A 23,791-nucleotide genomic window follows, 5' to 3' on the forward strand; every position below is an offset into this window, starting at 1 on the left:
GTTACGACCTGCTGCCTGTCTTCCAGATGACTACTTGACTGCGCCAAAACTAAAAGCACAACCAAAGGCATCTCTCTTCTGGCAGCATTAAAATAGGGGCATTAATTCAGTACATCTAATAAACAAAATCTTCTCTCTTACCACCGAGGGGTGGCTCCCTTATTCACTCGGGAACTTGAATAGCCACTATTTCCTTTATGGGTATCATTAAATGATTGAACCATTTAATCCCAAAGGTTAGCAATTTTTGTATTATGTCGGTTTGAATTGCTACGTCTGATGCCCTCTAATAGGAGTTTGAATGAATATTTTTGTTGTTAATAGTTTTTTGGATTGTTTTTGATTCAGAAAATTATCCAGTACAAATACATACATGCATGGATGATAGCCAGCATTAGTCATACACAGGGTAGACCTGCTGATTTTTATAAATCGGTTGAATAACACCCAATGTAAATATAAAAACAGTATCATAGCACACATACAATGTATATGAATCAAAGTGTCCAAACATATCATACAACTGAAATCTTTTTTTGTTTGTATTACAGTAATAACACATAACATTTCCAGAAAGAACTTAACTCACAGTGGGCTTATTGATCTTCCCCCCTTCAGGGAAAAGGAGGACTATGGATGCGCAATCTTTTAGGAATGAGAATGGCCTGCTTTAAGGAGATTGCCATTAAAGTCATGTAATTTTCTATGTTTTTTATGTGTGTGTGTGTGCGCACACACTTTGTAATTACTTTCTAATGCAATTAAATGAAGAAATCCTATCATTTTCTCAAAGCTTGATAAATTATATCAAAGAAAAGTCCCCCTGGGTTGCATTCACATTCCACCTCTGAGAGACCTATTGAGCTGGCTAGAGCCCGAGATAAGATCTGATCTAGTCTAAAGTTAGTTGCAATTAGGCCCCCTTAATTTCTTTTTAAAATGCTGCTCAGTAACATTTTTTAGTATAAAATAGAAATAAATAAATTGAATGTTGTAGAACGGCTAGAAGCAGAATCTTATCTATCTAACAATCAATAAATAGGTGCCAGTTCTTCAAAAATGTTAGTGAGTGATATCCAATTTAAGTCATACTCAAAGCAGACCTACTGAAATTAATGGACTTAATTAATAGACTCAGACTAAGAATAACCTTGGATATCACCCAGGGTTATTTTTCTGACTTCCATTTCTTAGTGTAACATGTTCACTTAATTGCAACATTTGTACTACGTGACATGCTCTCAAAAACAGTTAGTTTATTGAGAATCTAGTAGTCTGAGGGCAGGGCTAGACATTACAAAATTGACCACTAACATTGTAAGCAAAGGCTAATCTCCCAGCCAATGTTCTGTAATCTGCAATCCAAGGAAACAACGCTTTATATTCAAGATAGCATACCAACGCTGGTGTATAAAACCTTGAACTTACAATCCGTATGCTACCAAATCAAGGTCAAGGTTCTTGTATAAATTTACAAGGCACTTGACAACATTGGTCCAGGATACACTAAGAACCACCTGATTCCTTATATCCCTGACCAGTTATTGAGGTCTTTGGGGGAGTCACTATTAGTGGCCACCCCCATGACTCAGACACACGGCTCATATGTATTCAGTATAGTAGGCCCAATTTTGTGGTACTCCTTCCTGACTGAGATCAAACAGGCCCCCTCCCGGTTGAACTTTGGGGAGACCTTTTTCATTTCACCAAGCATTTTAAGCAAGTTTTCAGATTTTATGGTTAATTTAAATTAATTTTATCTTTATTTTATCTTTTGTAAACTTACTGTATCCCACTTAGAGGCTATGATGTTAAGCAGTGTATAAATTGTTAAAATTAATAAATAAAACATCATGCTTCAGTGAACCTAACATCTACCTTTTTTTCTTTTGTACTTTGGAGTACCGGTAACTATGGGTAGCAAAATATAGTTTATCAGCTACATTAAATTTCTAAGTATTTCTCAAATGATTTTTGTGTGTATAAGGAGCACAAATAATGACATTTATAATCATGAAAATTTGTTGAATAATGCCCTTTCACACTCACATTAGATGGCACTCTATTTCTGAGCATATAACACATTGAACACTGGCCTCTTTAAGTAGTGTGTCAGCATTTCCAACAATACTTTTATGAAATATTCAGAAGCCAGACATTTTTGAACTGAGGAATATCAAGTGGTAATGGTCTTTAGCTTTTTAAGAAGTGAAAATTAAAAAACTGCCTGTCTTTTCAGGTAGTGTCTCTTGTGTTATTTTTTTTAAGCATATGTGGAATTCAAGCACATATATTAAAAGAGGCAATAACAGAGGAAAATGAAGTACTGTATAAAAACAACAGGCAATTTCACTTGCCTACATATGCAAGAATGGAGGAGTTGGGATTAGTCACAAGAAAGGGTTGAGAGGAATGAGTTTAACTCTTATGTTTGTTATTGCTTTAATGCGGGCTTCTTTGCTTTTGTTGTCTCTACTCAGTAGGTTATAAAGATCATTAATTTCTCTCTCTCTCTCTCTCTCTCTCTCTCTCTCTCTCTCTGTGTGTGTGTGTGTGTGTATCTCCAGTCTTAAAACCCATTGGTTTCAAGGGACCTTATTCCCAGGAAACCACATATCGTATTCCAGAGTTTATATATTCCAACACCATACTTACATTAACCTATGAGAATCAGAAAGCTGGCTCTTAATATCCCTCTCTCTCATTTCTTCTCTAACAGTGTCAGGAGGCCGTAGCCGCTTACACCTCATCGACCTGGGCAGCTGTGTTAAACCCCTCAGCAAAAATCGTGAAGGAGGCTCTGGACTTTGCCTTTCATTGTCTGCACTGGGCAATGTGATCCTAGCCCTAGTCAATGGCAGCAAGCACATTCCATACAAGTAAGTGATCTCTCACTGTGTCAGCTCTCTCTCTGTGTGTGTATTGTTGGCATCCATAGGTCTCAAGAGACAGTGAAAGAGTGTGCCATTGGGGGTAAAGTCAAACTGTTGGAGTGTTACAGCATCTGCTGAGGCTGTAGAGGCCATTAGAGGGGAGAGCAGTGTATCGTTCCAAAATATATTCATTAATATCCTCCGCTCTGTTGAAGAAGTGGCAGAGGAAATAATTATAAAAATCAGTAGGGCAGTACGTGGTTGCATATTATCTGTCAGCTATTCTAAGCAGCAGAGAAGATTCATTTTGGAGACTTGGCTTTCCAATACCAAGAGAGATTTACTAAGTCTCATACAACAATCTTTTGGGTGCTTATTGCCCATAAGCAGTAAGGATCACCTTCAGGTGATTAGGTATAGAAACTTTTTATAATTTGGAAGAGAGCTGAGTCTCCTTTCTTTCAAGTGTGAAATGACAAACACAGGTATGTGTGAGGCAGTGGGATACAAATTTTTCATAAATGTTGTTGGCTTATTTGCAGGGCCTAGATGTGCTTCATCTTGTTTGTCAGCCAGAGCTGCTACAGAAATTTGATCTTTTTGCTTATGATGCTGATGAAACTTTTATGATACAAAGCTATAAACAACAAACAGCTCATACAGAATAATAACATTGAATATTGAACAGAAGACCCTTTTCTAGTCCCATATTGCTAATTTATTTACTTATTTATTTCGTAAAGTTTATACACAATTTTACTGTAAAGAAACCCTCAAAACAGTAATAACAAGAACTGAACCCCACAAGTACCAAATTATATGTTAACATTTATCGTAATTTCTATTCATGATCTTGCCCACCATTAATTTTCCAAATTGAACATACTTTTTGGGATAAATGGGGTCTCATTGTATTATTTTTGTAGCATAAGAAATAAAATCATTCCACACAACAAAATGTTGTGGTTTCACTAGCCCTTTGAAGTTTAAAACAATACCTCTAGATTAGGCTTTTGATAATATCAGTTGAAACATCTCTGTAATATCTGCATGTTTTTTCCCCTTTGAGCCTGAAAAAAGGTAGGCTGAAGAAAATGTGTGTGTGTGAGGGGGGTGGCGTACACCATTAGGCTAAACCTATCAGAAAATTGATGTTGTTTAAGTTGTAAACAGCTGTTTTTCTGGACAGGGAGAAAAGCACCACCCAAAATGTCTTCCACTCCCCATGCTGGCATATCTCTTGTTGCTGTGATTCACAGCTGTTAATCTACACCACTTCTGGGTTTCTGCAGACATACAGGTGCCAGAACACTTGTTCATGTTTGCATCTATCTCATGAAAAGAAACACAAAGCTTTCTCTCAGTGAGCTGTTACAGAATCTATTCCCAAAAGAAACATTTGGCCTGCTCATATCACTTGCTAGCCATCATATAGAAGCAGTCCCAAGGATATACTTTAGAGCACACAGAGCTTGAGATACAGTGCTCAGTGTTGACTTCACTGAAGTGGTGGGAAACCTGCAAAGCACTTTACATTAACTGGAACCTATACACTCTTTGCACTGGTTCCCCGATTGCACTTGTAGCCCCATGAAAATGTTGCAAACATTTGTGTCACCTTTTCTTTCTCCAAACCTTTACAGATACAGACCATCTTAAAACATCCATATACAATACACACACACACACACACACAGAGAGAGAGAGAAATATAGTATCAGAAATTTTCATTGGAGTGTCTTCCCGCTAAACCAAGGGTAGGCAACATAAGGCCCATGCGCCGGATGCGGCCCAATCGCCTTCTCAATCCAGCCCGCGGATGGTCTGGGAATCAGCTTGTTTTTACATGAGTAGAATGTAGTATGGGGAATATGGCCACTGGTCCCATCACCTCCTGGCAAATAGAAGGGGAAGAAATGGAGGCAGTGAGAGATTTTACTTTCTTGGGCTCCATGATCACTCCCACTTCTTCGGAGAAAAGCAATGACAAACATAGACAGCATCTTAAAAAGCAGAGACATCACCTTGCCAACAAAGGTCCGTATAGTTAAAGCTATGGTTTTCCCAGTAGTGATGTATGGAAGTGAGAGTTGGACCATAAAGAAGGCTGATCGCCAAAGAATTGATGCTTTTGAATTATGATGCTGGAGGAGACTCTTGAGAGCCCCATGGACTGCAAGAAGATCAAACCTCTCCATTCTTAAGGAAATCAGCCCTGAGTGCTCACTGGAAGGACAGATCGTGAAGCTGAGGCTCCAATACTTCTCATGAGAAGAGAAGACTCCCTGGAAAAGACCCTGATGTTGGAAAAGATGGAGGGCACAAGGAGAAGGGGACGACAGAGGACGAGATGGTCGGACAGTGTTCTCGAAGCTACCAGCATGTTTGACCAAACTGCGGGAGGCAGTGGAAGACAGGTGTGCCTGGCACGCTCTGGTCCATGTGGTCACGAAGAGTCGGACATGACTAAATGACTAAACAACAACAACAACAACATATATATAGAGAGAGAGAGAGAGAGAGAGTTGTTGCTTTTTCATGTCAGCTCCTAAGATGGTGCCAAGGTAGCATGTGCTTATGAGAGCTTTGCAAAATTCCTTTTAATTACAAGATGAGGGGGGGTTGCCTTGCTGCCCCCCTTCTTGTTCCCTTTTTATTCTTTTGATGAAAGCAATGTTATTTTATGTGTTCTATCTGTTCCAGCAACCCCAGTGTCGTAAATTAGTTTTAAGGAAACCCAACTGTCTTGTAGCCACCACCCAGGTTTCCTGTCGGCTATATCTCCACACTGCTAGAACTTATTTTAAGGACTTTTAACCTACACAACCTTTTAATCTTTTAAAGCCCTTTTAAACTCCTCTGATCCCCCTAAACCTTTCAAATATTTTAAACAAACCGAGGGAGAGGAAGAATTGCCATTGCTGAAGAGACTACATCAAAGGAAATTCTGCTTGGTTTGGGGTTTTTTAATCTCTTTAGCCTCCTTTCTATCTCCTTGCCACCCACAAGTTAGCTGTAGACCTATCTGGACTGGAACTCCACCATTTGACCCAAAAGTAAGGCCCTGTTGATATACGAAGAATCCCAGAAATGAGAAGAGCAAAAAGACCCAGGTGTCCCGATATGGACAATGATACAGGGTCTTTAACACTCAAGCAGAGTAACTTGGACGATAAGTTTTGCCCCACAAAGAGCCTATATCTCTTCTAAAAAATCCCTCTAACTCTCTGCACAGAAACAACTGAGGAGACACTCCCTGGACTTAACGAGAAGGATAAGGCCATTACTCGCCTAATTGTGGCACAAAGGCTTATTTGTGTCACCACTGAGGGTCGTTGGGAATAGTGGGAGATTGCATTGCACACTCTTCCCACTGCTAGTGGTCAGGTTTGGGGCAGAGAAAAGTAGGACATCTATGCATCCTCCTTCACAGAGGACAGCCTTCTGTCTGAAGAAATCCTCTATTTGAAAACTGCCCAGTCCAAGACTAATTTATGGATCAAGAATCAAGGGCCTGGAAGTTGGCCACCAATAGTTTAGCATCTGGACGTCAAGCTGATGAGGTACACAGGTCACCTCGTCACAGTCCTCTGCACTATGGTGAGATGCACTGTATTTATGTTTCATTATAACCATTATTTCAAAAATCATATCTGTCCCTATGAATTAACATATGCAAACTTTATGCAAATCTGCGGCCAGTTTTTTTGCAGTGTGTGAGGTGTAAGTGGCCACTGTGAGGAAAAGGAGGCGAAGAGGGGGCAGGAAGGGCTCATGGGTGGTTAAGAGTTGAGCTTGGGCCCCCAAGGAGTGAGTCTGGGCGTGATTTGGAACCTAGAGGTTCAAATTCAGAGGATTCACTTTTCCTGCACACATTTCAAATCAGTACAGAGCCTCATTTATTGACATGAACGAGGAAGCCTGCTCTAGGTATAAGCAATATAAACATTTACATCATGATGATTTATCAATAAAGGGTCCATTGTTTCTACACCAAGTTCTAAAAAAATCCCCACTAACTTCAAGAGAAGATTTAAAAAAAATGCAGTCTGTCATAACTAAGCTTTACAGAACTTAGTTAAGGCAGTAATGAGAAGATTTTTACTAAGATATGTGTGGAAATGGTTGCTGCTGCTTTGTTTCTCTAAATGTGTTATATTATCTGTGTCTGATTTCTAAGATGAATGTGTCTCTGCGGTCCTCAAATGAAAACACATTTGCACAAATTCCAGATACTAGTTTATACAGCTTAGTGTTAAAAAAAGAAAAGAAAAGATGCTCGTTGCTAGGCAGCAATGGTGATAATTCATGGTAATGCTGTTTTGGAAATAATCATTTTATACAGCATAATGACTTTTGGAATGCAAGAGATGCGTTTAGAAAAGTGTAAGAATTTATGAATCCTTTACTAAATAGCATCAGTTTAAATTTATTCTAGTGCATGAATCTTTGTTCTGGAGATGCATTTGAATCCTTTTGCATTTTTTACCCCTAGTAGTACCTATCAACATGGTTTGGGACTACACTGGGGTGCATTTCTATAAGTAAACTATAGAGGAACGGCATGTATTTTTCATCTTGTGGTGCAATACTCTGTAAAAATGGATTGCAGCACAGAAGAGGTGGTGGACCTCAGGCCCAGGGGCCAGGTGCAGGCTCTCCCTCTATGTGAGGTACCTTCTCTTCCTGTTCAAGCCAAGTGGTTCAGGCTTAGAAAGTGGATGGATTTGCTTGCAGGCTCTTGGTTGGAACATTATTACACATAGGGAGGTGCATAGAGAATCCATTCCAACAGAATACATAGGAAGAATTGTATGTCTAGTGGCATTTTGTTCAAGTAACATTTGATCCTATGATGCTTTGAAATTCTGCCAAGTTAAAAATTATGTCATACAGGAGATGTAGTTAAGGAAAAGAAATGAAAAGAGGGGAAACTGCTTTACTACTCTTGTGCTATCGCCTGTGTGCTTGGAAAGAGGTTTGTCGGGTCACAGAATATGTGATGTTGTACCTGTCAGTGCACTAGAAGCACTTGGCTCTCCTCACAGCTGCCCATATTCTCCCATCATCCCTGAGCTCTGGCCTTGCTAGCTAGGGATGATGGGAGTTGTAGTTCAAAGACATCTGGCGACCCACAGGTTGAGAAAGGCTGCCCTAGACAGTGTAGGGTTCTCAGGCTTTTGAACGGCCCCACCTATCCACACCGACTATTGAGCCCTTCCAGGAAGACACAGAAAATGCTTCTAACTTGGGCTGAGATTTTGTTAAACAAGTATTCTCCCTGGCTCTAGGACCTTTTGGTGCATCCTTTGGTTTTCTCGTTCTTCTTCTGTGACTCCTAATGTTGCTCCTCTGCTCTGACACTTGGCTTCAGTGGGGGAGGAAGTGGGGTGTGGCGGGTGTGGGCTGGTCCGGGTGTCATCATTGAGGGTGGGGGTGACAAAATGACAAAAATATGAGTTTAAAAAAATAAAATTTGGGCTCATGAAACTTTTTAGTTCAGTCAACAAACACAATGAAACGCAGCTGGCACTGGGTGCCACACCACGGGGGCCGGCACATACCGTGGGGGCTGCAGCATGCCTGAGCCACGTGTCTCTCCCGGGAGTGATGTGGTGGCTTGAGCACCTGCAGGCTTGGCGCTGCCTGAAACGGCAGTGTGGAGCTTTCGTCTGCCCGCCACCTCTCCCTCAGCCACCCTACAGCTGAGGGGGAGGCTGCGGAGAGGCTCCACGCAGTGTGCCCCACCCCCATGGGTGGCTCGCTCCGCCCCCAGCTGCAGGACGTGTGTGCCACACCAGCACCCGAGCGGCTAGCTAGGCTGCTGCTTGGCTTGATCCCTTGACTCTGACCCCCTGACACGGCACCTAACTCTTGAGACCTGGCGCCCTCCTCTCTGACTGCTTCCAAAAGCTCAGCCATGTGGCAAACAAGCTAGAGAATACATTGTGCCTTGCAAGATTACTTTTCAAGTCTCCAAACTCTGCATTTGATATTCTTGGTAATGCTGAAATATCCGAACCAAACCTTCAGTTTATTTGTGTGAAGCAGCCATTTTTCTCTTTTCAGAGCCAGGATAACGTTTCTAAAATATCGTGTTCCCTTCTGGGTATGTCTGAATAGGAATGATGTTGACAAATTGGAAAGGATTCAAAGGAGAGAAATAAGCATGATTAAAGGTCTGAGGGGATTGATTGATTTATGAGCAATGAGTACAAGAACTAAAGCTTCCTTGCTTTGAAAAAAAAAAGAATGACTAAAGAAGATATGTGAACAGTTTACAAGATTTTCAAGGGTAGCAACACAGAGGACAGGGAATCATTATTTGTATGTCTGCAAGTGGAATCCATTTGGGATGAAGGAACAGAAACAAATAAAGCAAAGGGAAATAAACTGTCAACAGAGAATGATTGCACCTGAAGGTCAGCTTTAGAGATGCAGGATTTTCCATGTTATAGCCACAACAAATTATTCAATGCCCTATTTCTAAATTTAGTCTCTTTTAATAGTGTATGCTGACCTAAAGGCGAGTTGAGGTTGATTAAATATACCTCAGATCTTACCTCAGAAGGTGCTAGACCCTCCTTCATTGGGTTTTTAAAAACAGATGTTGGCTGGCCCTTGGGCAGGTATTCTGTAGCTTTGATTCCTTCATTGCAGCGAGTTGGAGGAGATGACCCTTGGGGTGCCTTCCAACGGTACAATTACCTGAGTCTGTGAAATGTCTGTAAATCTCATTGGTAGTATATTTTGAATAGGGACAGGTTTTACGACAACCTACTGAGTTGCTGCAAACAGAAACAAAGAGTTAATCCTTTGATTGTTATTTTAAATGAAGCAATCTGCAGGGTTTGCCAGCTTTTCAACCCTGCCAGTCTATCCTCTGCTTGCTCTTCCCATTACTTCTGTCCATTCTCCTGGCACAAAAAGTATGTTTAAAGGAATGGACCTATTTTTCACTTGTCTATAGGTTGTTTGGATTATTTTTCATGGCTGTTTCTTACTGAATTGGTTTATAGCCAATTTCTTAGAACATTCCATGATATAGTAGCCAAATCAAACCCATTAAACTGGAAACATTCCCACTCCCTTAATTTGCCCCCAGTGAGAGATTTATACCACTGGGGATGTTTATATGGTGATTAACAGTGCTATAAGAAAGAAACTTCATTTGAAACTTGGCAAAGCTGCCTTTTATAATGCCTTATATGAGTCTCCTATGTAACCACTTTAGTCAAATCCTACGTTTATATTTCCCATCTGGAATAATTTCCCTACATGCTACATAATTCTTCAGTTGGGCAGGCATAATGATTACAGAACTCAAAAATTGTTCTTTTGAAAACAGGTATGATGTCTTAGGCACTTTAGTCATGTGCAGGAAACCCAATGGGCAGGCAGCTACCTGTTGATCATGACAGTTTTCTGTGAAGTTTAATTTTCAGCACAAATGTCAGCATGTAAATGGGAGTGACGTTCCTGCCAAACTACAAGCCACCTCCTGTCAAGAATCACTTTTCATAACAAACAACGATGGCTCCTTGTAAGTATGGTTGGTCAACTTGTTTGGCACTACAATTCCTTTTGTGTTCCATGTTTTTCAGTTGTATGTTTTATCACAATAGTGGTAAGCAAAAACATGCTTTACATCCCACCCCCATTCAGGAGCTGCGTTAAGCATGTGGGCACAGAAACTTTCTGACTCCAAGACACCTTTGGGGCCAACCTGAAGGCACGTCTCAAGACAACTTTCCAGGTGCCTAAGGGTGCACCAAACCTTATCTACCTCATAACTTCCTGCACCTATCTGCCAATGGGGCCAATTAACCTATTTAATGACTACCACCCACTTTATACAGCCATCACACATCAGCATAGAGTAGGTGAAAACTTCTGACAGCAAAGCCAATTAGCTGACAAACAAAACATTCCTACTTTGTCCACTAAATGCTAATCAGCCACTGCCTGCACTGCTAGTAGGGTCGGAAGTGGCGGTAGCCCAATGAGTGAAGAGGTCAGGGGCTGAAAGGGCTTAAGTAGCCCACATTGGTCCTACCCTCTCTCTAGCATTGGTGCAGCATGTGACAGTGCACTGAAGCCTTTTGTCAGACCTCCCTCATTCCTCTGTGTTGCTGCAAAAGCCACTTGCCACCACAGCCGCTTCTAGAGCAGCAAGCATAGGAAAGTGATAGCTTGCATAGGTGAATGTGCCATTACATAACAGGCAGATGTTTTATATCAACACAAATCATCTGCATGGCAGTTTTTAATGAAGTGTCCAGTCAAGTGTAGAGGAATCAAATTACAGAGACACGTTTGTGTGAACCTGCTCTCTCTGTGTTGCTTAATGACATAACATGCTAAATTATTTACTTGTATTGGTTTTTAAATTTTCTGTGGCATTTTTCTTTCCAAGGAAATTCAAAACAGCTAGAAAAGGACAGACAGTTGAAAATATGATCAAAAAATACTAACAAAAAGACCAGCACATTTTGTGTTCTGCATTTTATCAGCTGCATGAGTTACATTGTCTTGATTTAATGTCACCTATCCATGCTCCTTGATTTGTACTAATTCGTCATAATTTTTCTTCCCAATTGACACAATTAGGAGCTACTGTTCTTTGTGCCATTTACTTATAAAGGCTGTGTTAAGGGAGCACTACTTCAATTTAACATACTTCTCTCTTCACAACTCTGTTAGACAAGGAACATGGCCATTTTCTTGGCATCTCCCATATCCAGAGTCCCAATGGTTTTTAACATTGCTCAATCTCTTCTACCACATGACATAAATCAAAGTAGTCTGCTAATCAGTTAGCCTTTTCACAGGAGGGCAGGGCACAAATGGCAAAAGTTAGACTTAATCTGACTGTCAGTGGTTACTGTAAAGACACTAGACCTTCTTGTTGTGTATTTGTTTAAAGCATAATTTGCTTATTTTATTTTTAAAGTGATGCTGCCAAATTTGCTGTGGTTCAAGATTTGTTTGGCATGTGAATTTGTAATGCTTAGCCTTATCCCAAATTGAGTGCCATTTCCCCCTAAATTATTTTCTGGCAGGATTTAGCATAATCTAGGCCTAAAAAAGCCTCCTCCCTGGCTCTTCTTTTGTACCCTTTCTAGTTACCTGGTGGCTGCCTCAATAGCAGTAGTGGATAGAGAGTTCTAGAGATACCTAGAAACATTCTGGGATATGCTTGCCCCAGGAATTCTGGGAGATGAAATTGTTTTCCCATAGTCCCGTCACCTAGGATGCTAACATTCCAGGCACCGGAGGAGGAAAAGTACGGGGCTTCTCAAGCTTTAAATCTCTTATGCTGTAGACACTGCCATGCCTGGGAAGTGGTCAGTGATGTCATCTGGAGTGCAATTGGGTTTCCAAATATGGAACTGGGTTCCAGAACAACCAGTTTTCCCCCCTAACCTTGAGGAAGGTCTGCACGTCACTATCATTTTAAATTATATTGATTTAAATTCGTATTTTAGTCTTTTAATCATTGCCCAGCATAGGAGACATTCCTGGCTGTTTGACCGGATCTAAATTCTGGAAATAAATGAATGAAACCTAGTTCCTGCAACCAACCACACTTCTTCAGGTCCTGTCCATGTATTCCCATTAAGTTTGTTTTCAAACATGGCTTTGAAGGCTTTTTAAAAGGAAAGCTAATCTGCAATAAAATCTCTCCCTTATCAGTCTCTACAGCCACAGCAGGCACTGTAACTCTCCAATGGTTTGGCTTTACCCCTGAAGGATCGCTGTTCCATTGTCTCCCAAGACGGAGGCCAAGAAGTTGCAGAATTAATTTATACGTTACCTTTCAGAACATGGATAAACCCAGTCCAGAAGATTTACTATTAATAAGAGACAAATTCATGAAACCTCGAGAATGCTCTTTAATTTAGCTTTAATACCGTGCTTTCCTACTCTTGTTCTTAAAGTATTTAAGATCTAATAGGAAAGAAATGGAGAGGGAATACTGCTGAAGCAGCAGTCTCTTGAGAACATTGTTTTCAGTATATGAAGCTCTTTGTGACTTATATAGTTCTACAATACAAGGGTGAATCATGTATTGGAACCACATATTGAAATGATCTTAATTAAGGCTTTGTCTGGGATGTAATATTCTTTGATGTAGTAGTTCTTTGAAATTCTGCTTGTAGCAAGTTTCATTTTTTGCTTTGTGCTTTTAGGTTTTCTTTTCTTTTCAGGGAGTCAGAGGGCACTTTGGATCCAGTAATTTGGCGGACTTGTTAGAAAGAAAATACTCCTGTCAAAGAGCTAACTAAATTCAAAAAATATGACTAAGAGAATCAATCACTCATCATAACTCTGCAACCCATCCATTGGTCTTGCTTGTGGCAACTGTTGACATCAGTTGAGGACTACAGTAACACCCATCTCAAAGACTACTTTGTCTAGACACGTTGACAAACTTGGGAAAATGAAGATCATGGCTGCTTTTGGTTCATCTTTCTTTTCCTTTGTTTTCAATGTAGCTAGGGACATTACTGGATTTCACACTAGTGAGGCAGTAGGATGGCTACTGCATAACCACTTAAGTGAGAAATGTCCAGGTGTGTCATCGTACTATGGTTCCAGAGGGAAAAGTTGTATTTAGCTATTTCTTGCTGTCACAAGAGCCTTCACGTGCCAGTTTTATTATTAGGGTGGTTCAAGAAAAGAGCACAATGGGTAGGGGAAGCAACTGTCTCAACTTCTCAATTAATCTTAGAGCTCTACAAATAGGCAGAGTGAAATGGCCACCCCAGCAGTGGTTGCTTGGGCTAGGTGGCAATGACTAGGTGTTGGAAAATAGTAAAATGATCTATGTTCCCTAAACTAGCTTGCTGTCTTCAGGTGTAGGTGTGATTGTGGATGCTATTGCAATACCACTGTGGTCAGCTGATACTCAACTGTATGTGAGATTAGGGAAGCCCATTTGTCCTTTACCCCAGGCAGCAGAAGGTGATGGGCAACCCCTGATTAATCACAGAATTGTAGAGCTGCAGTGCAGGAATCTCAGCTAAAGCATCCATGACAGATGACTATCCTTCCTTGGAGGTTTTTAAGCAGAGGATGGAGAGTCTGCAACCTCCCAAGGGAGTCCATCCCACTGTTGAATAGCTCTTACTGGCAGAATTTTCTTCTTGATGTTTAGTCAGAATCTCCTTTCTTGTAACTTTTCATTGGGTTGAGTCCTATCTTCCAGGGCAGGAGAAAACAAGCTTGCTCCATCTTCCATAAGACAGCCCTTTAGATATTTGAAGATGGCTATCGTATCTCCTCTCAGTTTCCTCTCTACAAAGCTAAACATACCCAGCTCCCTCAACCGTTCCTCATAAGGCTTGGTTTCCAGACCCTTGATCATCTTGGTCACCCTCCTCTGCATACATTCCAGCTTGTCAATATCCTTCCTAAATTGTGGCACCCAGAACTGGGTACAGTATTCCTGGTGTGGTCTGACCAAGGCAGAATAGAATGGTACTATTACTTCCCTTGATCTGGACACTATACTTCTTCCACGTTTTGGTGAAATATGGCTATCATATGCCTCTTCCTCCTCTGGAGAGTGGCAGGAATAGTTCTGTACACTGTACCTGCTAAAGCCACCTCAGAGTGTTCTAAGGTCTGCAACTGCTGTTGTTGCTCCTCTGGCCCTGAATTGGAAAATAGATTGCTGGCAGAGTAGAAGATTTGGGCCTCTAATCTGGGCATATTTCTTCAAGCATCTGCATTCGTAGATGGTACCCAAATACTTCCCCTTTGTTAGAGCATAAAGTAGATAAAAGGTCTCGGCCTGGAAAGGGGAGGATGTTTTTCATTTGACAGTCTTAAGCCCTAAGCACCATTACATAAATAAAACTAGCAGAACTCTACATTTTTATAACTCAGCCTTGCTGTGGGAGAGTTTCTCCTGCAAGTTCCAAAGATCACAGAAGCCCTCTCTACAGTAACTTGAAGTACAGCTTTTAGCATGGCTGCCCCAGTTATGTGAATAGGATTCCTGTCAAGATACAGTAAGTGCCTGGTATCTACACTTCTGGAAACAATTGAAGACAGGATTGTTCTGACAGGCTTTCCCAGCTGGAAAAATGGGTCTTTACCACAAGTGTTTTTAGCTTTGTTTAAAATCTACTTGCTGTTTTTGTACTCCTAAACTGGTTTTAATTATATTTGTTGTACATTGCCTTGCAACAGTCGTTTAGAATGCAGCTAATAAATCATTGATGGTGATGATGATAGTTTACAGAAGGGGTGAGTGATGACCTCATCACTATCAACATTCAAAAGGGTAAAACCATCACCGACAGCAGTGAAGCCAGAATGGCACTCCTTTGGGGATGGTCCTTCCATGTGACTTTGGCATGATATAAAGAGACCTTACCCGCCATGTGCTTCCACTAGTTTCTATGAGGTTACAAAGGATAAAAATCAGGGGATTAAATTGTTTCTCTTGTGTGTGATCATAAACCCACTTAAAGTGATTAAGTAGATGCTGTCAAAAGGAGCTGTTGTTGTACACTGTTGCAAGAGGCATGCATCACATGGGAAAAATAAGTAAACCTGAACTATTGGAAGATGTTAGCAAAGCCATCATGTATTATACTCTCCAAACAGTCATTTAGTTATTGATTTTATTTATTTAGTGTTCATTGGAGAACTTGCTATCTTTCAGAATTAATTGGATATAAAGCTAAAGGAATGCTGAGCCTACCAGCACAATTGGCCTGCACAACAGTCTCAGGAAATCAGTGTACAACTTAACACACGTGTTACGACTTGTCAGTGGTGAGATGTAATTATGTGGAGGTAATGATTCCCCTGTAACTTATTGCTAAACAGACATCTATAAAGCAGTTCACTTGATCTCATTCTCTGATCATCAGGGATAGACCTGCCTAGTGCACCTACCTTTCTGTAAATATATATAGATATCCCTGAAGCTCTTACATGACTTGAATAGTAGAATTAGTGCAAGAATAGAATCTTAATGTTTGGTATACTTTGGATTCTCAGTTGCTAGAGACAAAGAACAGGACACAGGACCTCCTCTTTTCCCCATGCGTGCCCTGCTACTGCCTCACAGGTAGAGAGGGCGAGTGGCATTGGCTGCTCCAAGCTTCCCCTCCCCACCTGCTCACCCAATTGTGTTGGGTGGCCTAGTGATTGCATCAGCAGAAATAGTAGTGATAATCACTCATCTGTCCTCTTCTGGCTGGCATTGACAGCTGTGCTTTCTGCTGCTACAGATTGCATGCCCTCTTGCTTGCTGAACTGGTAGAGTGGGAAGAGTGCCAGAAATTTGTCCTGTTTCTTTTTTAAAAAACACCCAAAAACTATTTTCCATCAATTAATGAGAAAAGAAATACCAAAATTATCAAAAAGAGAAAAGTTCAGTGAAATTATCATGGTTGGATGCTTACCTTACTTTACCTTACTTGAGACAACAGGCATTCTCAAGTGTCCTTTGTATTATTCTGCCAATCAGTCCTTTGGTGGGCTGCACTCTGCAGTCTTCCCAGGTGCTTTCCTTTCCAGAAAACCCTATGGCACCCACAAGTGGGCTTTCCTGTGAGCACAAGAAAGCAGGGAGGATGCTAACTGTGCACCTGCAAGCTGGTCATTGTTGGTTTTTAAGTGAAGTCTTTTTATTTTAACAGGCATCAGTGTTCAAAGGTTTCCCTCCATAAGGCTCAAGGAAGGACTCCTCTTAAAAACAAATCCAGAGAGAGTGTCAATCTCAGACATTTGGTAGCCAGCCTCCCTGCCTTCCCATGACTCAATTAAAGCTGTGGAGAAGGCACTGTGAGGTAACTCTTTGTGTCCTGAACCCCAACGTACCTGTAGACCCATCCAGCTGGTGTATACAGTTCCAAGGGCAAATGCTAGCAAGTAGTACAGCAATATGACAGGTCAGGAAACACAGTCCAGGTTCAATACAGCAAGCCAAGTCCATAGTCCAACAGTCAAGCCAGGTTCCCACCTCTGCAGCCTTTCCAGGGTCAGGGAATCTGGAGTTCAGTCCTGAAAAGCACAGTTGACATCCTATGCCCTTTAAAATGTGTTTGGGGTGTTATTGGGTTGTTGTTTTAATTTTCATTATGTACTTCACGGTTTTATATTCTGATTTTATCCTGTGAACTGCCCTGAGACTTGCAGGCACAGGGTAGTACAGTGGTACCTCGGGTTACATACACTTCAGGTTACAGACTCCGCTAACCCGGAAATATTACCTCGGGTTAAGAACTTTGCTTCAGGATGAGAACAGAAATCATGCAGCGGCAGCAGGAGGCCCTATTAGCTAAAGTGGTGCTTCAGGTTAAGAACAGTTTCAGGTTAAGAACAGACCTCCAGAACGAATTAAATTCTTAACCCGAGGTACCACTGTATATAAATTCAATAAATAAATAAAATAAATAAATTCTGGTACTCCCAGGATACCCAAGCCACAGTCCCTCAACATGGGAAGTTGAGCAGATGCAGCACCTCAACTCTGCTTCCCTTTTATCCATTGAATCTTGATTGCAGCATCTGGGCTTGATGAGGCATGTGACCCTCACCTGTCCTGAGCCTAAGCCAGCTGAGGAATCACACTCCTCCTCCCAGAGCTAGTGAGCCCCACCTGGCCAGCTAGGAAGCTGGGCTATGGGCCCTTGCCTGCCTCAGCCTCCTAGAGTGTACCTCCCTCTGTTCCCCATGCCTCAAAGCCTGCCATGTTCATGGAGACGGGGGCTCTTCTGGCTCTGGTAATGGACCCTGCTCCTCTGGTTCCTGTGCACTGACTCCCATCCCCTCACCATCTTCTGTTGCCCAGTGAGTACTTTCTGTGCCCCCAACCTCTCCTTCTCCATTCCCAGTTTGCCCTGATGTGTACCAGTCATGGCTACACCCTTCTTCAGGATCCTCTCCCTCTTCCCCATCGTCTTCTCGGGGCACTTCTAAAGAAATTCAAAAGTGCCCTGAGAAGAAGGCAGAAAAATAGAAGCCCATTTTGCAGGGGAAGTAAACTTCTGAGAAGCTAGAGGACAGGCTTCAGTACAGCACTGGCACAAACATCCCAGGACAGTACTGTTGAGTGAATGTTGGCCGTTGCTCTGACCCACACTCATTGCTCGTTCTTTGCTTGCCCACTTGAGCAGGTAATCAATCAGTGGCAGAAGCAACTAATGCATTTGACTCTCTGTTCTGTGCAGACAGGCAGGCAGGCAGGAAGGGACCCAGTCCTAGAGAGAGAGGACAGGTAGTAGTGGCACCTGCTGGTTTCCCCTAAGAGGACCAAATAATATATTCTTAAGGCACACAATACAGTTCAACTGCTGAAGCTAAAGGGATCAGGCTTTGAGAAATGTCCGGATAAGAGACAAACCATATGTAAGCTACCATGTTTTTCTTAGAGGAGGAATGGTGTATAAATGTGACAAAAATACCTTTTATTTCATGTAAAAATGAACATTCAAAAAAACAAGCATACCTCTCTGTACTAGTTGATGGTGGCTTTCACCAACTTGCTGAGCGTATAAGCTTTCTTGGGCATCTACCAGGCCGCAGTTGGAAACAGATGAACTTTTGATCTGAACAGCAAGGCATGTTTTAATACTTTCTAATCCACTCTTGATATAATCTTTTGCAATCTGTTGACTCTGCACTCCTGGAACATTAGATTCACAATAAGCTTCTTGAACTCTTATGGCTTGCTCAGGTAAAAATTTAAGAGAGTGGCAATCTTGCCAAATGCTTTTTGGGAATTCCTTCTCCTAGTTTTCAAAAGTTAGAGTAATCTTTGGAACTTCAATGCCACACATCTTATGAAAGTATCATAGTAAGGGAAGAAAAATTACTTGCTTTTTAAGGAGAATGAAATTCTGAAAACATGTAAAATTGACACACAGTATTTCTGTACTTAAATTGTTTCACAAAGATGAAGGTAAATGCAGTTGGAACTACTCAAAAGCAGGGTACTAAGAGCTTCATGGCAAATGTTATATATGTGTTGTAAATTAGTTTTAGAATTGAGGGATGAATACAGATGGTAGAAGTAGATCTTTATTGACACCAGTTTCATTAAAGTGAATAGCAGAAACGGACCTAACTAAAAAGAAATAAGGATTCACAGTTCCAGGATGATTATTATTTAAAAAAACACACAAAAATATTCTGCCATAAAGAGTATGTGGTTACCTTGTGCCTTGTATGCTTCATAACCAGCCTGTGCCTCTCACTGGTTTGCTGAAAAAAATTAAGTTTGGATAGCCCCGCATATGCTTCTCCAAACTCTCTGGAGAACAGATGGAATACAAATGTGATAGCTAAATAAACAAATAATTGAAGGATTTTGATATGTCTAGCCAAGTTCTAATGGCCAGTGGGTATGAAGACTGTCCATTAGAAGCTGCCTTAATTTGCTTGACATGTTGCCTGCCATTGGTACACAGAGAGAATTTTCTTGACACTGAGGCAAATTTTTAAAAAATAAAATTAAGACTAAAAATGACATAGGAAACTTCCTGATTTGTGTGCTGAGCCACAGCACATGAAAGGCTCACTACATGCAGACAGTTGCCATGGAGAGTGATTTCAAGCAGTCTTCATGTGGCAGCCATTTTGTGTGTGGTGGCTCAGGGTATATACAAAGCCTGTTCCAGGTGAAAATAATAGAAGTTCATTAAGTTTCCAGGTATATACTTAACCTATATATTCCTGGTAAGTTTCCTAATTATCAAATGAAACTCTTCTGCTTTTCAGATTCCATCCTCCACCCCCAAGAATGGGAATGTTTCAGATAGGAATCCCTACATTATTTACTTCTATTCAGATGAGGTTATTTTTTATGAACAATCTGATTTTCTGAGAAAGTTGAATGACCTCAGTTTTTGTAATGATCTCTAGAAACAGATACTTGAGGGTGTTGCTTGATCTGAATTCTTAAGCAAGCCAACCTGATTTGTACTTCCCAGGCAAGGATCAGTAATTATTTTTGCACTTAGTAGTGAATTTTGCAGTGCAGTTCTTTGATCAGAACTGCATATGACAATGTACCTTGCACATTAAAATGCATACAGAAGTTCCTTGTAGGATAAATTGCATTTTTGTATGCACTTTCTTCTTTTAAAAAGTGCAAAAATACATTTGAAAATAATGTAAATAAATGTTCATGTTTGTATTTTTAATTACTCATTGATGCAGACACAAAACTGAATTACCTTATGAGTGAACATGTGCAAAACTGACACTGACCAGAAACAGACTGATCTGTCTATCCCTAGATTTCCCCTAAAGTTTTAAGTTGGTATACAAAGTGATGTTTTGTGGTTAATGGAGGCAAGAGACTGTTTGGACTTGACCGTCTTGGTGCTGTCTTCCATGTGACATACAGAGCTATGGGTCACCACAGATCAAAAAGCTTTGGAATATGTTTTCCCTCCTCTTCCATTTTTCTGTAAAAAACTACACTTGCCAGTTGTGATGTTGAGGATTGATTAATTGTATTTATGAGATAATTAGGGATAACAGAAAATTTTTAAGGGCTTCCTGTTAGTGACTTTGATATTCTTACTGCATATAATGTTTTGGGGCTATTGTAAAAGCATGCTTTTATTTGAAGGAATAAGCTGTATGAACTGAGGCACATGTATAGGCAAGAAAAATGTTTAATTCGTACAACAGAAATAGTTCTGCTTTTCTTTACTGCTGTGCTGCGGTCTGATAGCACTAGGAAGCTGGCAAACAAAGGTTTTCTCCGGCAGATGCCAACAATCCTACTGAGTGACCTCCCCAGCTTCCTGGAGAGTTGCTCTATTTATACTGGTTGCAATTCCAATCCGAGTGGTTTCTGAAATTGAACAGCAGTCAATTTATTTTCAGGTACCACTCCATTTGGAATTGCAATTAGGATAACAAGATCAGTTCTCTAGTGCAGGAAATTGGGAAGGTCACGCTACAAGATGGTTGGCGTCTTGATGGGGGCCCCCTGCTACTTCAGATCAAGGGAATCTCACCCAACTGATCTAATTATGAAACCTTCTCAAAAGTTCATGAATATGCGTGACACAATCACCAATATTTGACGTTAATTTCACTTGAGGAAATAACAACCCTGATATTCCACGTCTGAGTTGTAATGATTCACAGCAGGGGAGTCCCAGGGGAAAAAAATGTTGTATTCTCCTGAACAGAGACACTAGACAGTATTGTGAGACATGTTGTCCAGTATATGCTGTGTCATTAAGGTCATAAGATATTGGCAGCATTTTCACTGTCAGATATGAGGCCACCTGGAGAATTTCCATGGGCTGCATTCACACAGCGCTTTTGTCCATTTCCCCTACATTTCCCTAACTTAATCCCAGCGCTATATTGGAGCTTGTACATAGTGTAAAAGCCACTTCCAGAAAACTAATGGAATAAAACCCATTTTTAGTGCTCATTTCCATGTTATCTGATTCCAGAAAAAAAATCTACTTGCAGTCTCCTTAACCCAGAAAATTGTGAGAGTAAAGTGATGAAATTTGGGTTGGCATACCAGCGTACAGTTCTTTCCTGTTTTCGTGGAGGAATCATTGGGGGGTGGGGTGGGAGGCAGAAGCATGCATGTGTGGAAATGGTAAGAGAGGAGTGATGGTGTCCAATGGCACCTGTTGTTGAGCAACACACCCACTGGTGTGAATGAAGTTTAGCATTAACCTTTCCCTTTTCTCCTGCCGTTTCTATCTAATGAAAATTGGGCAGAGACTATGAATTGTTTTGGACAATATGAAGGAGAGTTGGCAGAGGAAGTCACACATCCTTTGTGCACTTTCTGTGTAACATTTGAAGTTTCACTTTGTGGAGAAATATGATCAGTAGCTCTGTGTGTGGGAGCTAACATATCTCATCAAGGAGATGAATGGGTACCCTCTTTGGATAATATACAGGAAGCATCAATATACAAATAAAGACACATAAGTCACTTGGACTTTCTTTGTGTTTCATTGTTAGCATGTGAGGTTGCTCTGTGCTTCATCTGTGAATACAGCTGGTACCAAATAAATGTTCCAGTGGCTTACAACCAGCCATTTATTGCCATACATACTGTGCTGCTAAAGTCAATGAATTTTAACAAGCATTACCAAGTAATGTCAAGACTGATTGAGTTTGGAAGAGGTTACTGTCCTGTCTTGCCTCCTAAAGAATGCTATAGTGATTCCAGCTCCTTTGGGTAATCAGATCACAATTAATAACAGGGAAGGACATTTATTTGTGATGACAATATATTATGTTTATACATGCATTCATCGATTCTGGAGACAATGCCAGGATCAGAGCCTTCCTTCAATAAAAAGGCAAGAAATCTTAAAAAAAATTAAGCCCCTAGCCTTTGTGTGTGTGCCATGAGTTGTTGGCTGTATTTAATGATGAAAGGAACTGCTATTCACATATGTATACACATATTTAAGAAGGGGTAAAAATTTGACTTTCTAAGAATTCCTGATTTTGGTACTATGCAAATTTATTTAAATGTAATCAGTCAGAAAGGTACACTCACAAACGTATGCTCAGCAGTAATTCACTTGACCAGCTGAAGTAATAACTATCGTATAGCAGGAGTATCACCTGATGTCTAACTCTTTATAGATACATTAGAAATTCCAAACATAGCAGCTGCTCTATGATAGCCTGACTACATGAAAGCTATCATGTGATTACCATAAGTCTGAGGAAATTTGCCTTCCAGTTGCATTAATATGACATGGCAACTGTGCTTCATTGCTCTTAGATGCAATCTCTAACATTCTTGTTCCAAACATGGTCAGGCATCAGGTGGAGAAAATGAAACTTTCATTTTCCTTCTGGAGTTTTCTTTTTTGTAATTGCCCAGTGCCTGTGCTACCCTGTTTGCAGAGTAGCTGATATTGGTTCCATGAATGAAAGATGCAAGGAAGGGCAGCTGTTAAAATGTCTCCATGGTTGACCTGCTAGAGGTTTGCGGGTGCCTCTTACTCCTGTTTGTGGAGACGCAAGTGCTTCCATTTATTTTGGCCACTCATGCACTGGACAGTGTCCCCACTCACCCACCCCTAAAAACTGTTTGGTTCCTCTAACTCCTGCCATAGTGCTTCTGTATAGAGCTGTGACATGGGATTTATAGTGAAGGGAGAATCTAAATTCCTGGGGAATCTCCACATAGGATCTACCAACTCAGCAAGTTCAGGAAGTTGCTCCCAAGGAGATACCAGCTTATGTAGGAGGCCATGTTCTGCCTTGCAGACTGTGCAGCTGCACTGACCCTGCACTGTGTCTGAAATGTGGCTTTTACTTTCTAAATGCTTGTCCTAGCAATTCAGTTTGCAAGCCACTGAAACATTGGCAGGCCATAGTACAGGCCTGATCCTTTCTGCCTGTTGTTACTCTGTCTCTAATTCCCTATCAGGAGATTACCTTTATTAATAGATTGTTGGTTGCGAGTATATTCTGATACTTATGAGTACAAAATGACTCATGTATGCCATTTATTTGTGAATATTGCAGTGCCTGGTGTGCAAACACAATTACTCTAGTCATCTGTTGTCTGTAGTGTATAACATCAGCACTATTTTAAAGATCCACCCACAGTCAGCAGTATTTTAGCAGTCTGACTCTTTTCTCTGACATAAGCATATGGATCCTAATTAGTTTTAACTGAGATTTCTTCTGTTATGATAAAATTTATTACAAGCTGCCCTCAATATAGAGATGTAGGCACGTGTACAATATAATCTGTTTCTTTGCGTTTTATCCTGATTTTTTGTTGTTTTCTGGTAGGTGCCTGTGAGATGGTTAAACAAGCAGAACATAGAGGATCCACTTACTGGTGGACTGGATGATTAAGTGATAGAACATAAGTAGCTTTTTAAAATTTTATTTTAGCAGTGATGTTCACAGATAGAGAAACTCTGCTA

The 23,791-nt window shown here is 40.8% G+C and overlaps 1 protein-coding gene across 5 annotated transcripts in view; it reads left to right on the top strand.

Annotated features, from left to right (window-relative positions):
* The window catches only part of KIF26B (kinesin family member 26B), a 266,992-nt gene that overhangs the window by 205,537 nt on the left and 37,664 nt on the right, over positions 1 to 23,791 (top strand). For all 5 annotated transcript variants that reach the window (XM_083604169.1, XM_083604170.1, XM_083604172.1 and 2 more), the window contains one exon: positions 2,720 to 2,879. In XM_083604169.1, the coding sequence (XP_083460295.1) occupies positions 2,720 to 2,879 (160 nt within the window). The remainder of the gene's footprint in view (positions 1 to 2,719; positions 2,880 to 23,791) is intronic.

Source organism: Podarcis filfolensis (genome assembly GCF_964270895.1).
Source record: "Podarcis filfolensis genome assembly, chromosome: 3".
Taxonomy (NCBI): Eukaryota; Metazoa; Chordata; class Lepidosauria; order Squamata; family Lacertidae; genus Podarcis; species Podarcis filfolensis.